The sequence below is a fragment of the Mesoplodon densirostris genome, chromosome 14 (genome assembly GCF_025265405.1).
Source record: "Mesoplodon densirostris isolate mMesDen1 chromosome 14, mMesDen1 primary haplotype, whole genome shotgun sequence".
Taxonomy (NCBI): domain Eukaryota; kingdom Metazoa; phylum Chordata; class Mammalia; order Artiodactyla; family Ziphiidae; genus Mesoplodon; species Mesoplodon densirostris.
In genome coordinates, this window is record NC_082674.1 from 81,546,518 (window position 1) to 81,564,112 (window position 17,595).

General features: G+C 35.8%; 1 protein-coding gene across 1 annotated transcript in view; it reads right to left on the reverse strand.

Moving 5' to 3' along the window:
* DNAH6 (dynein axonemal heavy chain 6) overlaps positions 1–17,595 on the reverse strand; it is a 268,777-nt gene that overhangs the window by 201,044 nt on the left and 50,138 nt on the right. Inside the window, exons 11-14 of the mRNA XM_060116917.1 lie at positions 14,511–14,711; positions 5,940–6,060; positions 2,271–2,422; positions 412–564 (exon numbers count right to left, since the gene is read on the reverse strand). Coding sequence (XP_059972900.1) covers positions 412–564; positions 2,271–2,422; positions 5,940–6,060; positions 14,511–14,711 — 627 coding nt within the window. The remainder of the gene's footprint in view (positions 1–411; positions 565–2,270; positions 2,423–5,939; positions 6,061–14,510; positions 14,712–17,595) is intronic.

The following is a 17,595-nucleotide window of genomic DNA, read 5'->3' on the forward strand; positions in this document are numbered from 1 at the left end:
ATAAGAATTGCAATAAACTGGGGTTGAGAGCATTGGCTTTGAGGTCAGAGACCCAAGTTTAAATTCCGGCTCCACTACAGAAAGCTCTGTGATCTTGGACAGCATAACCTAGTTTGGTCCCTGTTTCCTCATCTGTAGAATGAGAATAAAAATTCTTTATACTTCTTAAGTTTTTGCAATGATCAAAAATGTAACGTGTGTAGAAAACAGTGCATTCCCGGCTAGTAGTACAGGTTTGATCAATGTTAGCTGTCATTACTACTGTGATGTAAGGCATATACTTCAATTGCCTGAAAGTGTTTTTGATATTCTGACAGCTGTTTCCTGACCTTTAGTCCCTCAATTTCTCTTACTTGCCTTCCTTACTCACCACAAGATCTGGAATAGTGAGTTATGTAAGAATCAACTCACCCTTTCTTGAATTTCATCAAGAAATACTAAGTTGTTAACATATTCTATGGTGGTAGTTGGGACAAATTCAAGTTTATATTCTGCATCTTGTGCCTCAGAGACAAGGGCATCCATTTTTTTCTTGCTTAGATGAGGAAGCATATAATTTAGCACCTAGGAAAGAAAAAGGAACTGTGAATCATTACTACTTGAGTATTTCCATTTTATTATATATTTTAGATAAATTCTAGTTGAATGGCTGTTAAGTCGGCAGGTATTTGAAGCAGCAGTATATGTGAAGGGGCTGGGTTTTTTTTCACATTGAACCAATAGGAAGGGCTAATTTTGAAGATAATTTGTAGAACAAGCTGGATTGCACAACTTATTAAAAAGTTTGCCTAAATGCTCTGATCTTTTGTAAGTGCTCTTTCTGCTACTTTGCTCTGTATAGTGAACATTGTGGTGCCCTCCCCAGCATCAACTTCACTTCTTTCCTGTTGGGTGGTAGTAATGTGGTTTGGAGGAAACTGATCTCCCCTTTAGAAACAAAGACGGAGTCTGGTTGGTCATAAGGCAAATATGAACATGGCTTCCTTTGGCTAATGTGATCGGATTAGGGCAAACCTCTGACCTTAGCTGATCCAATTAAGTAGAAACACAAGACTTTTGTTTAAGGCTGAGAGATCTCTCATGTTCTCTCTCTCTGGACATGAACAAGGAAATAATTAGCCTATGGAGCTTTTGACAGCCATTTGAGAAATGTGAAGGCATGTGAGCTTTAGGTTGAAGCTGGCACATCAGAAGGCTTGGTATAAAGAATGAAAAGAATCAGGTCCTCAGTAACACTACTGAGTCACTAGATTACACCTCCCTGATGCCCATCCAGCCTCTGGACTTTTTAGATGCATAACCCATACATTTTCTGATTGCTGAAGCCAGTTTGAGTTGAGTGTTCTTTGGCTTGGTATATAGTAGTGCTCATAGTGCTCAGAAATGTTTGCTGAAATTGAATTCTATATTTTTTTTCTTTTGCAACAGATGAAGCAGCAAAGCTCTAGAAGAAAGCCCAATGCCATACAACGAATTAGTGACAGAATAGATACTAGCACTCAGACCTGCAGCCTTTTAGACAGGACTCTGTCTTCTTTCATCTGCATGAGGGGTCAGCAGAAGTTTTCTATAAGGGCCGAATAGTAAGTATTTTAGATTTTCAGGACATACGGTCTCTGTCACAACTACTCAGCTCTGACCTTGTAGTGAGAAAGCAACCATAGGCAATACATAAGCCAACTGTCATGGGTGTGTTCTAGTAAAACCGTATGTACACAACAGGTGGCAGGCTGGACTGGTCCTGTGGGTTGTAGTTTGACAATCTCTGTTCTACACCATTGTCTCTCTGGAGGTATTTGACAGTATATATGACTCTAAAGGAGACCTGAAAGATATGGCAGAAGCAATCAAATTTCCTCAGCTCTACAACTCACCAAAATATAGTCAGATCTTTAGGGACAGTTTCAGATCAGGAAATGATCTCCTAAACGTGATCTCAGTATCCTAGAATCAACCAGCATTCCCACTAGGATCCTGAGCTGTTACAGTGGTGTCTCTTCTGTAGGGAGTCTTGAAATGCTCCAACAAAGGAAAAAGGAATGGGTTTAAGAGGCTAGTCTGAGGGCTGCTGTCTCCTCACCTGAAAGCTGACTGTGTTTGGGACAGAAAGAAGAATATGGGACTTTTCCTAGAAATTAAGGATGCACAATAGACTAACATTAATTTTAAATATTTGCAATACTGGAAAATAAAGATAGGTTATTTGCAAGAGAAAAATCAAAAAATAGTTTTAGAGACCATAATTTAACATTTTCTTAGTTCATAGTTACCTCCAAGCATCGCAAAGGTGATGGAATTAGTTTTTCTTTTAGTTGCTTAGTGTCAATGAGCAGCAATCCTACATTCCTGGTGCGTCTCAGAGCTACTGCGTCCTTGTGCTGTCTGTGATATTTTTCCAGTTGTTCACTAAAGAACTTAACATCTAGGTAAAGTAATTCACATAAAGCATAAAACACATGTATTAGATTTTAAAGGATCATTATAAAGATATATTAAAAATCATTGCATTAATAAATTTACATACATATTTATAATGTATTATCCATATGTAGAGGACCTTGTGTAACTTTAAAATGTTAATTCATAGTGCTTTATATTTTATTCTTGAAACTAATATTTAATAATGTAAATATGTTCTCTGGCTCCTGTTAAGAATGTCACATGAAAATAACTTGTAATTGTATTAGAGGATCTGGTTTAGAATGGATTAGATTCTAGAGTCAGGTTGGTTTGAAGTTGGCTTAATCTAAGGGTTCTCCCACGTGGTACCTCAAAGTAAGCATTCATCGAGGCTAAGGCTTTGTCAATTTGTGTCCACTACATATTGCAGTTGAATTTTGATAATATTCCCATCACCATTTTCTCCCTTTTCCGAACCAGTGGAAGTCTGATTATCTTGAATACACTTGTATCATACTCTTGGTCAAAAACAGCTCTTACTAATACACATATAATACTAAACTACTTCACTCATCTTTCAAAATCCTGTACCTCTCGGTCTTTAAATATTTAGTTAACTTTATTTCCAATTACTCTCTCTGCTTGAGTCAGATTGATTTCCTTACTGCTTCTTGTTTTCCTTCTCTAACCCTCCCCTCTACCATCCCAAAGAGAAAAGGGTGTTGATTCTTGCCTTTATTCATATCATCTTCTCTCCTGGATACGAGGGAGAGTTTGACACAGTATAAAGAACACATCAGGGACTTCCCTGGTGGCGCAGGGGTTAAGACTCCTCCCTCCCAATGCAGGGGGCCTGGGTTCAATCCCTGGTCAGGGAACTAGATCCCAAATATATGCCACAACTAAGAGTTCACATGCCACAGCTAAAGAGCCCATGAGCCACAACTAAGACCCGGTGCAACCAAGTAAATAAATAAAATAAAATAAATATTTTTTAAAAAAGAACAAATCAGACAAAGTGTTAGAAGACCTAGGCTCAAGTCTTTAACCCATCTGTGGCTTTGGGTAAGTTAGTTGATCTTTCTGAGCTTTGGCTTCCTCATGATACAAAAAAAGGATGACAATTATCTGTCCTACTCATTTCAGAAGGTTTTTGATGTGTTTATATTTGAGAACTGACAAAATAAGTATATCAAATGATCTGAGAAGACTTCTGGTAAGGAAACCTGTATAATGTTGTTTGGTCAAGTATTTTCCAAACTTATTTGAACACAGAGTCTTTTTCATTTTTCATGGTATCATGTAATATCCTTCAGAATAGTGGTTCAAGGAAAACTAGCTTGGGATACACCAATTTGGTCCAATACTTTCATTTTATACATGAAGAAATTTAGATCATTTGAGGTTAAATGACTTGGCCATGGTCATATATAGCCGTGTTCAAAGGGAAACAAGAGAGTAAAGCTGATAGAAGAGTTCTCTCTTTATGAGCTAGAGGAGAGGTGGTTTGTACAATAGTTAAGCACACAAACTTTCAAGTCAGAGAAAACGATTTCTAAACCACTAACTAGCTGTGTAAACTTGAAGTTACCTTATCTCTATATATTTTCATTTCCTTATTTGTAAAATGAGAATACTCGCCTCAGAATTATGAGGATTAGATGAGATGCCTGAAAATCACTTAGCACAGTATCTGTCATAAGTGCTCAGGAAGTATAGAAATTATTAGTAAACACTGACATTTATAGAAATTCAGGGGTGAGATATGGCTGATTAGTTCAGGAAGCCAGAGTTTGTCCCCTGATCATCTTCTGGGGCTAGACAGAGGTCAGTGTGGCTAAAAGTTTGGTTAAACAGACATTTGTCAAGTGTAAGTGTCTATAATATGTGCTAGGCAGTGTTAGAATAGTTTGAGAGAATATGATAACAGGCAAGGCATGGTATCCAAGGGGCAAAGCTACATTCTATTAACCTCTGGCTAACAGTTGTGTTTGAGGTTTAGGAAGTACCAGGAAGTTCCTAAAAAAGGAGGAACACAACGTTTAGAAGTCCAGACCAATGTACTCCAGAGTCCCAGAAAACAAACAGCTAATACCTATGAGACCCTGGTTCCAGGATTGGATAGAATTGACAAACCAAGGCAGGACTAGAAGAAGGGAAACCTGTGAGCTTGGTGGTCTCATCCAGATGGGTGGTTGGTGATGAAGTAAAGTTATCCAATGTGAGGAACATGGTAACAGGATACTAGGAGGCCTTGGCTCAAGGTTATGAGTAGAAGATCTAGGGGATTAGAATGAGTTATTTGGATTAGGTCTACTCCATGTGCTGAAATGCCAGGTTCCATGCCTTACTGCCACCCTGGTTCCATTGTGTCCCTGTCAGTTCCCTTCAGTTCAACACACACTAAGTCTCAGTGTGACGGTGTTGGTGAAGAAAAGTAGAAATGAACTTGTCTAATTTTGTTTTCTAGAGTAAGACCCCACTTTGGTTTCTTGAGAAAGTCAGTGTCTTGATAAAAAGGGTCTGTTTCAGATTTTAAAAACTTAAGGGACATAACAAGTGAATATAGTGCCTGCTCTTGGACTAGATACTGGGTCAAACTAGCTGCAAACTGCTTTATTTGGGGGATTCTGAATAGGGACTAAATGTTGATGTTAAGGAATTGTTGTTTTTTTTACTAGGTGTGATAATATTAATTTGGTTCTGTAGGAACATGTTTTTTAAAGATGAATATTGAAATATTTCATTTAGGGATGGCATGTCTAATTTACTTTAAAATACTTCAGCATAATAAAAAGAATGGGTTGAAACAAAAGCATAAAAATTTACAGAATAAATCAGTGTTGCTTTGTGAGGCAAAGTATCAGAGTAATCACTTTTGTGCATAAGAAAATAAAGGAATAAAGCCAGTTCATGAAATAAAAAAAGAATATGAATGATATGCTTCACATTTTTAAATGGTAATAAGGAATAATATATACTTAATTTTTGTAAACATTTGGGAACTTTCTTGCCTGAAATTTCACTTGGGTATTGTATTTTATTTCCTTTTGTTGAAGATAACAAGTTTAATAAAATAATTTCCCTTCGGATCTGATTTCATGACTAAGAGTTGTGGATTCATACCCACCAGGTTACAATATGGCCACAGAAATAGAGTAACTTGAATTTCTGAGACACATGGTACACTATGTAAACATTTTTTAAAGGAATCTGAGAGGTAAACATTCCTTTTGACTCCTCCCCATGTAAAGGCTATATAACCTTAGCACTGGTACAACTTGATACTAAAAGATAAGATTTTGGGGAGGAATTCCTTCCCATAATATTCTGAAATAAAACAGTAACAGTAAACCTAAAGAAAAAAAAAGTGGTTCTACAGCAAATAATCTAGAAATGAATATATTCTTGCATTTTGTCAGGCCAACGCTTTGGGGCTACCATTTCTGTCACCACACACCACCAAACAGAAATGTAGACAATGATAAACCTTGATATACCTGTTAAACATAATTAGTAAGGACAAACAGAAAACTTACCAGGTTCTTGAAGTTTAAGAGCTTGTAAATCAAGACTTTCATTTTCCTTGAAGAATATCTGAAACTTTTCAAATGTAGCTGCATATAATTGAGCAGATTCAAATGCTGCCTGTATGGTTTCCTAAATGTTATAAAAAAACAGACAAAACTATATTTTTCCTGAGCAGAATTCAATTCAATAAAACTGAACAAACACAGATGCCTTCTCTGTGCCCAACACTATGCTTTGACCTGAGGATACGTAAGTGAGGAAAGATACCATCCTGGATGACAAGAAGCAATTAATGGATTCTCTTATGAAATTAAAAAAAAAACAAAAAACACTTTCAAATCTGATTTTCAAAGAATTGTTCCTTATGATTGAAAGGAGGCACACCTGTAATTATTTTAGCTTCATGGTGAACTTATACATCATTAGTAAATATATGGCAAGAGACAATGTCTATTTATTTTCCAAACTGCAAATTTTATATCTTGGTTAGTGTTTTTGAGCAAAGGCAAAACCATTTAGCATATTTACAAAATTACTTGCCTAATCTCATCATTAAGTTCTCTGTGCTGTCAAGTCTCCTATTCCAAAATGTCTTCATAATTTTCCCTAATAAAATCCTTTCCTTCCCCTCACTTAACCTTGGCTCCAACCTCCACTTCCCCACAAAGTTTTTCCTACAATACCCATGTCAATACATGTTATCATAGTTCAATGCCTATGAACAGCAGTTAGGATCAGTTTGTTGTTGGTCTTGGTCCATTATTCCCTGGCTGCACTCAATTGCCTTCCCTTACATTTCCTACCGAGACTTCTTGCAAATGACTGCAATTTGTCCCAGGGAAAACTAGAGATGATCAATGGAATTGCTCATTCCCAACACATTAGTGCTAGGGTATTGCTTTACGGATTCAGACTCTTGCTTTAGGGATAGTGGGTAGCAGTAGAAAGTTTCATTACAAACAATAGCAGACACCCTGGTTGGCTTAGTTACTTGTTCATTTATTTCCTTTCGATAGGTTCTTATGTAATCTTCCAGAATGTTTCTGCTGTTTATTTCTTTACATTAAAAATTGAGGGGAAGAAACTATGTCAAAGTATGTCTCCTTTGAGAAGATGTGATACATATATACAATGGACTATTACTCAGCCATAAAAAGGAATGAAATAGTGCCATTTGCAGAGACATGGATGGACCTAGAGACTGTCATACAGAGTGAAGTAAATCAGAAAAAGAAAAACAAATATCATATAATATTGCTTATATGTGGAATCAAGAAAAATGGTAGAGATGAACTTATGTGCAAAGCAGAAATAGAGTCACAGATGTAGAGAACAAACTTATGGTTACCAAGGGGGGAAGGGGCAGTGGAATGAATTGGAAGATTGGGACTGACATATGTACAGTACGATGTATAAAATAGATAACTAATGTGAACCTACTGCATAGCACAGGGAACTCTACTTAATGCTCTGGGGTGACCTAAATGGGAAGGAAATCTACAAAAGCATGGATATATGTATACATATAACTGATTCACTTTGCTGTATAGCAGAAACTAACACAACGTTATAAAGCAACTATACTCCAATAAAAATTAATAATAAAAAAGAACATCCTTTTCCCCACAGCAAAAAAAAAAAAAAAGTATATCTCCTTTGAGCAGATTTAATAGTCTCTGATACATGATCATGCAGGTATTAGAAACACAGCGGGAGGCCTGTAAATGGAAATCTCCACCAACATGTTCAAAATATGATTTTAAACCTCACAGGAAATTTGCTGGAATAGTACAAAGGATTCCATATATCACCAATGAAATTCCCTAAATTTTAACAGTATATCACATTTGTGTTATCATTCTCTTTCTCTCTATATATTATTTTACCCTGAACCATTTGGAAGAAAGTTGCAGACACAGACATTTTTACCACTAAATATTTCAGGGTTTATTTAATAAACACAAGGATATTTTCTTATAGAACCATAGTATAATGACCTAAATCAGGAAATTAGCATTGATATTAATACTATTATCAATTACAGATCTTATACAAATTTGGCCATTTGTCCCAATAATGTCTTTCATAACAAAATAAAAAACCTTTTTTTCCTGGGCCACTGTCCTATCCAGGATCATGTATTGTACCTTGTATCGTATCATGTATTTCTTGTATTGTATCTTGTCACATCTCTGCAGTGTCCTTTAATCTGAACAATTTCTCAATCTTTGTCGTTCGTGACCTTTAACATTTTTGAAAAGTATCTCCTGTGTGTGTATGTTATACTACCTAATGCTTACATTCAGTTATACGTTTTTGGCAATAATGCTACATAAGTGATGTATGTTCTCTGTGAATAGTGTCAAAAGGCACAGAATGTTGATTTGTCCCATTACTGGTGATGTTAACATGTTAGTTAAGGTGGTGTCTGTGAGGTTTCGTTACTGCAAACTTACTATTTTCTCTCTTTAAATCAATAAATATTGTATGCAGAAATGCTTTGAGACAATATCCTTTTCCTCATCGTATCTTTGCATACTCGTTTTAGTATGAATTAGAGATTCTTGCCTATTTCTATAGCGGTGATTTTTCTTTATGTTTTCCTTCTACGTTTACTAATTGGCATTTTACTGTAAGGAAGAGCTTTCCATTCTCACTCCATTCATTCATTCACAAAATGGACTCACTTATTCTCATTTTATTCAAAGACTGTTATAATCATTACTTATTTTAATGGTCAAATTGTCCCAGGGAGACCCTTCAAGTTGGCTTTTAAATTTTTTCTGCATGTCGCCATTACCCCTTAGGCACCTTCTTATTTTTTGGTTCAACAGTATGCTCTGGGCTGCTCTTGTATGTTCCCTGCCCCAGGTTTTGAATAAGTCATTTCTCCAAAGAGATTTGGTTCCTTTTGATTTGGAATGATATATAGAAAACAATGTGTGGACACCAAATATGCTCATTGTTATTAGGATGCCACTGCTTCTAGGCCATCTCAGCAAGCAGATCTAGGATACACACAAACACCCCACATAAATACATATATACACAAAACCCTATACATAGTGCTGTTTCTGTCAATCAATTAAAGATCATGAGTTCATAACTCCAGTTCCAATATAACACCATTCTGGCTTTTCCTCTTCCATATTTGGATGAGGACGAGTAACCTCATTTCATTATCCACAAATATTTAGCTATTTGCTCAACTCCAGAATACACAGAAAGTCATTTCAGAATTGCTAACACACTAATACCACTATGAAAAACAGACTAAGTGGAATTCAATATTTATTATAGTTATAGTGGTCTTTAGCTTAAGGGTATATGGGCAAAGTAGTGTGTTTAAAAGTTACTTGGTTTAGTTTTTTTTTCCCTTCCTTGCAGAGTGGTTATGTTATTCATTTGAAATATAGTCTAGTTCTTTTGTTTTCATTGTATTCTATTTTAGGGTTTTGTTTCCCCATTCTTATTGATTTTTAAGTGCTATATTAAAAAGTATACTCAGAATTAAGTGTGACTCTTCCCTTATTTTCTACTCCATACCCACCATCCTGTCTACACCATTCCCACTGTCTCCTCTAGGTAACAAATTTCCTTAGTTTCTGGTTTATCTCTTCTCCCTCCCTATTTTCTGACATAAAAAGTACCACACTATAGATATTCTTTTCTACTTTGCTTTTTTTCACCTAACAACGTATCCTGGAAATCACTCCATATTAGTTGGTAGATATTTTCCATATTATTTTGTTCAGCTGCATAGTCCTCCTCTGTGAAAATGTACCATAGTTCATCCTATGTATTTTGGGAGTTTCTGATATTTTATAAAAATAATAATGTTAACAAAATCTAGTGCATATGTACTTTTCTATTGTTGGGCATGCATCTTCTGGGTACATATTTAAAGGTGGAATTGCTGGATCAAATGGTAAATACATAACATGTAGTTTTGTTATATATTGTAAAATTCTCCATCATTTGCGTTCTCAAATGCAAAGTGTGAAGAGAATTTGTTTATCATAGGCTAGCCAATGGAATGTTTTGTCATACTTTTTAATTTTGCTAATCTGATAGTTGAGACATGCTACCTCAATTTTGTTTCCATTTGCATTTCTCTTATAAGTGAGGTAGAATATGTTTTCATGTGTCTAGGTTCTTGTTTTTGGTGAGTTTTCTATCATATGTTTCGACCATTTTCCTACCTAGTTTTGGTCTCCTCCCTGCTCCCCATTGGCAAGAGTTCTTCATGTATAAAAATATTAGCCCTTAGCTGTGATTTATATGCTGCAAATAGATTCTCCCAGTTTGTAATTGTATTTTTACTTTGCTTATATATTTTTTGCCTTGCAAAGTTTTAAAAAACTTTATGCCATCAAATTTATCAATTTTTGCCATTATTGCATCTGGATTTTGAGTCATAGCTAGATAACCTTTCTTTATGAACAAGATTATAGAAGAATTCACCCATGTTTTCTTCTAGAACTTGTATGATTTAAATAAATTTTTAGATCTCTGATTCAGTTATTTTTATATACAATGTGAGATATGTATCTAACTTTAACTTTGTCCCAAAGGTTAATCAGTTATCTCAACACTATTTATGAAAAGTCCAAATACATCTCAGTGATTTGAAATACCATGTTTTTTATTTAATAAATTTTCATGTGTACTTAGGTGTATTTCTGGATTTTCTATTCTGTTCCACTGGTCTGATAGCCAATATCACAATCTTTTAGTTATAGAGTTTATATTTAATACTTGGTAAGAATAATACCCTAAATAGTTTTTCTTTTTTAGGGTTTTCCTAGCTTCTATGCATGTCTATTATTACATATAGGCTTTACTATAAACTTATGCTCTATGATAAAGCTTATTAGTATTTTTATTGGCATTGTGTTAAATTTATAGATTAACCTAGGGAGAACAGATATCTATTATGTTGAGTCATTCCATCTAAGAATATTTCTTTAAGTCTATTTTTGTGTCTTCCAGAAGCCTTTAAGAAAACTTAAAAAGATATCCTTATATAGGTTTTTTTAAACATTTCTTATTAGGTTTATTCTTAAATATTACACATTACCTGCTTTGTTGTTACTACAATGAAGTTTTTTCCACCAAGCATTTTCAGTATTCTAGAACAATTTATGTGCTATTGTGAATATCTGGTCTTTGGAGAGTTGATAAAATTCCCCTGTGAAACCATCTGGGCCTGGTGCTTTTTACAAGGTATTTTTTTGATAACTTCCTCTATTTCTTCTGTGGAGATTGGTAAGCTTTCTATTTTTAATGTGGTTGATTTAGATTACCATGTTTCCCTAAGAATACTATCTATTTAATCTAGGTTTTCAAATTTATTTGGATAAATGTCTGCAAGGTAATCCCTCATTTATTTTTCTGTTTAAATGGTTATTTCCTTGTTATTTGTCATCGATTATGTTAGTTAGGACTTCTATACCCTTATTTATTTTTTTCCTATTTGACCTGCCTTATGATGAGAGTTGCATGTTAAAGTCTTCTATTCACAGTGTTTCTATTTATGTTCCATTTGTGTCTCATTGCATCTCTTTGCCTTTTGCAAGTGTTTCCTGTATATATACTTGTTGCATAGAAATTTATAGCTCTGACTCATAGGATCACAAATCTTGCTTTCTTATCGTTTACATTTGTCTCTATACCACTGAGCACCACTTCATTTTCAGTCTTTCTAAAGAAAGACTAAACGTCCCCTACCAGGGTGGTATATTTGTTACAAATGATGAGCCTACATTGACACATCATAATCACCCAAAATCCATTGTTTACATTATGGTTCACTCTTGGTATGGAACATTCTATGGGTTTGGACAAATATATAATGATATTTATCCATCATTATGGAATTATACAGAGTGTTTTCACTGTCCTAAAAATCAGTGTTTTGCCTCTTCACTCCTCCACCCTCAACCCCCTGGTAACCACTGACCAGGAAGCAAAAACCTCCATGTTTTTGCCTTTTTCAGAATGTCATATAGCTGGAATCATACAGTATTCCCATTACACATATGTTACACCTTTTGAAGTTGTCCTACAGTTCTTGGATAGTCTGTTCTGTTTTTTTTTTCAGTCTTTGTTCTCTTTGCTTTTTGGTTTTTAGGACTCTATTGATATATTCTGTGGCTCAGAGATTCTTTCCTCAGCTGTGTCTAGTCTACTAACAAGCTCATCAAAGGCATTATTCATTTCTGTTATGTTTTGTTTTGTTTTTTACCTCTAGCACTTCTTTTTGGTTCTTTCTTAGGATTTCCGTCTCTCTGCTTACATTGCCCATCTGTTCTTGCATGCTGTTTATCTTATCCATTGGAGCCCTTAGCATATTAATCATAGTTGTTTTAAACTCTGCGTCTGATATTTCCAATATCCCTGCCATGTCTGGGTCTGATACTTGCTCTGTATTCTAAATTTTTCCCCTTATTAATGTGCCTTGTAACTTTTTTTTTGATAATTGGACATGATGTATTTGGTAAAAGGAACTGCTGTTAATAGGTCCTTAGGAAGCGGATGGTATGTGTCAGGGGAGGGGATATATTCTATAGTCCTTTGATTAGGTCTCAGTTTTTTAGTGAGCCAATGCCTCTGAACTGCGAACTTCATAAATATTTCTCACTTTTTTTTTCTCTCTCCTTAGGTGGGACAGATGGCTGGAGTGGGCTGGAGTTGTGTATTTCCCCTCCCCCAGGTAAGTTAGGATCAGATAATACACTAGCAAATTAGGCTCTGGTTAACTAGTTTCCTCTGAGGGTAGGCCTTGTTGAGAAGAGGGTGCTCCGACATATTTCAAATTATTCCTTTTCCCCTTTCCCTGCTGGAAGCATGAGAGAATTTTTCTCTAATATTTACTGTGAGAATCTGGTTGAGTTCTTGCAGGTAAATTTCATAATAGTGTAGGGGTTCCCTATAACTGGGCCCCTGGAGTTTTTAACTCTCAGAGTTGTTCACACTGAGCCTCCAGCAATTCATCAATTACAGTTCAGGTTTTCCTGTCTGGCACTTGTTCTCACTGAGGTTTCTGCTCATAGTCTCTGCTCTCAGAAGCCATGACTCCCTGTTTTCATCTCTCTGTCTCTCCAATCTTGAGGGCTGTGGTTTCCCCTGTATCCTCCCCTCTATTACAGATCCTATAGCAGTCTGTTCAGTCAGTGTGTTCAGTGTTTTACTTGTAAGAATAGAGTGGCAACTTCCAAGCTCCTTACATGTGGATCCAGAAATAGGAAGATCAGTCCTTTTGCCAAGTTATCACTTGGTTGGATGAAACTCATCCCAATTTCCGAAAAAATCCTGATCAGCACCCAAAACCCTAGGCCCTTGTCTCTTTAAAACTATTTTTCTATAGCCTTGATATTTGAAGGACTAACTTGGTTAGATAAAAATTATTGATTCGCATTGTCTGCTCTTGAGTTTCATTAAAAAATCCGTTCCATCATTGCCTTTCTTTATACGTTGTTTTTGAGAAGCCTGATGCTAGTCTAATTCTCTTACTTTTGTAAGTTATTTTCATTGTGCTGTGAGACCTGGAGGAATTTTTCTTTAGCTTTAAAAGCTAATAGTTTTAAAAGGATGTATCTCAGAGTTGATTGTCCTAGGTCAATTTTCCAAGGCACTTTGTGGGCCCTTTCAATATATAGATTCACATTTTCTTTCTTGGACTATAGTTATGTGTTTGTTCTACCCTTTGTTTTGTTTTTCTCCTTCAGACACTCCAATTATACGTATGTTATTTCTTCTTTGCCTGTTTTCTATTTCAATTATTTTCTCTCTGACCATTTTTACTTCTATCTCTAGCTTATTTTCATTCTCCTGATTGTTTTCCTGCCTTTACACCCATTATTACATTTTCATTTCAGGTTATTCTCTCCAGCATGATGCAATTTAATCTTGATTTCTGAGATAATTTTGTCATTTTAAAAAAATTCCATTTTTATTTTAAAGTTTGAATTTTTTTGATTTAATGTTGAGGCTATTTACTTTAGTTTATAGTGCAGCTTTTGTTTCATGTTTTTTTGGGAGAGAAGAGAAGGAATATTTTAATCTTCACTTTCTATTTTCTCCTTATTGTACCTTCTCAGGTATTTAATATATTTTAATTTCTTCAGCTCATGGATTTGAGTGATTTACAAAATTTATAATTCAAGGGCATTCTCTTTTGTCAGTAGAGCAATGTGCAGATGATTTTATTTTAGTTTTTGGTTGTGGGGAAAGAGTGGGTTGTATTCTGGTTTTCTGGTTCTTTTTGTCTTGCAGGGCCTTAAATTTTCACCAGTTGCTCTATTTTCCCTGTACCACCCAATGTTCAGATAACGTCTCTTCCTCCTTTTTAACCTTATTCCCCCCCCCCAAAAAGTGATACCATTTTGAAAAGCTTGTACTTTTAAGTCTCTTTCTTATAATCAGTGCTCTAATCTACCAGGACTTAAAACAAATCACTTTAGCATTTAGAGATTAAGTAGCATTTAATCTAAAGATAAGACAGGAAGAAAATATATTACCCAGTTTCTTAAAAATCAAAAATATTATAAAAATAGTTTTAGTAAAAGAAAGTATACCTTAATTTGAAAGATAATTGTGTGAAAATTCTTATCATCATCAAATATTGCTGATAAGCTTGGACCAAATCCACAAGTTTTTTCTTCCAATTTGTTGTTAATGTAAGGGCTGGTAAAAGCATCAAAATATGAATCAGGCACAAGATTAGGAACTGATAACACAGTGTTTTGGAAATGATTAATTGCGCCTGAAATACCATCCTGTTGGAGAGAAAAGCACAAACATAAATGTAAACACACACATGGTTATATTTATAAAAAGTTTTGAATTTTCTAAACTGCTAAAATAAATAAGAATAACTCATTCAACAATGACAGGTACTGCGTTGACTCTGAATATATGACAAATTAGAAGACACAGCCCCTGTCTTCAGGAAATATGTTTTCTAATTGAAAGAGAGGTAGATAAGCAAAAAGTTGCAACACATTAAGATGAATATATTACATTCATTTGAAACATGAACAAAACACAGAAAAGTCATAAGGGAATGAAGGCCAAAGTATGCCTAAGAGAATCAGGGAAAGTTCAAAAGGTGGGTTAAAAGTTAATATTCTTTGAGCAGTAATTTCCATCCTAGATATCAATCCTAAGAGAAAAAATTAGATATGTAAACAATGATTCATGTGGAAGGGCACTCACTGAAGCATTAATTATAATAAAAATTAATTAGTGTTCAAAAATAGAAGAATGGTTGTTATGGTACATTTATATGAATGGAAATTAGGCATCTCTTCAAAGATTGATTAATGACATGGGAAAAAGCTTATAATGTAATCTTAAGTTAAAAAAAGAGCAGGATGAAACTGGTGTATAACATCCCATTTTAAAAATGTATGTGTAAACTCTCATGGTAAGTTAGGTGTGCTGGTATATCAGTATGTACTAAAACAAGATTGGAAAAAAAGTATAAAAATGTTAAAAGGTTGTTTCTATTTCTGACACATGGTATTACAGATGATTTTAATAATCTTTTTCTGTGTTTTTCAAGTTTGATGAGCACGAATTAATTTATAATTTATAATAATATATATCTAAATGATATAAAGGTACTTCTTGAGAAGAGTCTTAAAAGACGAGCAGGAGCTTGTCAAGTATACAAGATGGGAGTACAGTCCTTGTAAGTCATTATATGTGAGAGGCCCAAGGGGGGCTGGCAGGTCTGGGTGCTGGAGCATAAGTGTCAGTGTGGAAAAATGCAGTCATGATGCAGTCGGCCCCTTCTTGAAAGGCCCTGTGAGTGATGTTGGGTTCCAGTGTTAGCCGGTGGTCTGGCATTCCCCAGATTGTGATCATGGACTACCCTGAGTTAAAAGGGTCCCAATGTCACATAAGTTTGGGAAGAAATCTCAGGTTAAACAGGATTTTCCCTATTTTTTAATATGCAAATGCATATCACAAACCCTTTTCTCCTAGAATGCCTATCAACATCTCACAGAGCATCCTATAGACAATGAAGAAATTTAATTTTAAGTGACATGATCAGATTTGCATATGAAATAATCTTGCAGTCAGCAATGTAGAAAATGGACTAGAAGGAAGAGGGGCAGGCAGGTCAGACGAGACTATCACAGCAGGCCAGGTAAGAGGTGATGAGGTTCTCATTGAGGGGAGGTGTAACTAAGGTCAACACACAGGACTCGCTGCCTTGATCTCAAAGAGGTAAGGGAGGATCTAGGTTGACTCCTGGATTGCTGGTTTGGGCATGTGGATACTGCCTTTCATTGAAATGGAGATATGGAATGAGGAGCAAGTTTTGGAAGAAGTTGATAAGTTCAATTTATTTTGGTGAGTTGGAGTGAATTGTGGAGATTTCCAGATGACTCCAAGTCTCAAGTCTAGAATAAAAGTACACGATGGAAATATTTATTTAAAGTCACCATTCTAGAAGTGGTAGTTGGAACAACAGGCACAGACACAAGCCCCCAGAGGAACATAAAAAATGTGAAGAGGAGGGAGCCTTTCAGGATCGCAACAGTCAAAGGTCAGACAAAAAAAGTGACTCCAAAATAGAGTACTGAAAAGGAAAAAATGTTGGCACAGGAGTAAAACCATGAGAAATTAAACCAAGGGGGAGTCTGTTTCCAGAGGCGGGAGCAGTAAATAGAGTCATATGCCACGGGAGGTCTATCAAACACAATAGGAAAGAAACGAACTGGAAAATGTATGTTGGATCAATTATTAGGAAACCATAGTTAACCCAAGAAAGAACAATGTCAGATGTCAAGATTTAGGTATATAATTTTCCTTTAGATGAAGCTGTATGTGTGTATGTGTGCTTGAAATGTTAAGACTAATGACCAAAATAAGAGTGAGAAAAAATAGAAAATTCATGAGTGATCCACTCATGGCAGTTTATACTGCCCTTGGCTAATTTGGGATTACATGAAGCAAAATTTTATGTGTGGTGTGAACACATGAACATGCTTGGCCTATGACTTCATGGGTAGGAATTAAAAACACCCTTGTGGGGAGTTGGACCCTACAACAGGAAATACAGAGAATGTTAAGGCTTTCAAGGCTTGTCACTTGGGGATTAAGGAGAATAACCAGCTTCTTGCTGGAGAGAGCTTTCTTGCATCATCTGCTGCACAGAAACCTCTGCCTTCCACGTGAAGGCCAAGAGCCTTCTGGCCCAGAAGGGACATGAGAGCCCAGTGCCTCTCTGAGTGGGAGCTCCTGAATGAAGGTCCAACCACAGGGAATCAGCAGTCTGCTTGTCCTTGTAAATAACCTAAAATAGCCTGATGATCTGATAAATTATGGAGTCATAGACTGCTGGAAGAGGAAGCAACCTTAAAACTCATCTGCCACCTCATCTCACAGATGCATAAACTGATCCCCAGAGAGGTAAGTGGTTTCCCCATAGGAGTAAAGTCAAGACTAGACTCTAGAGATTCTGAGTCAAGACTAGAATCTAGAGATCCTGACTACTAGTACTTCTGTACCACAATACACAGCTAAGGGCAGAAAATATAGACTCTGATTGGTTTATTAATCTATGCCTGTACCCAAGTGGGGAAGGCAGGACTCTAAGATGGCTCCCAAGATCCCCTCTCCCTGGTTTACATGCCCTGTATAATTCCC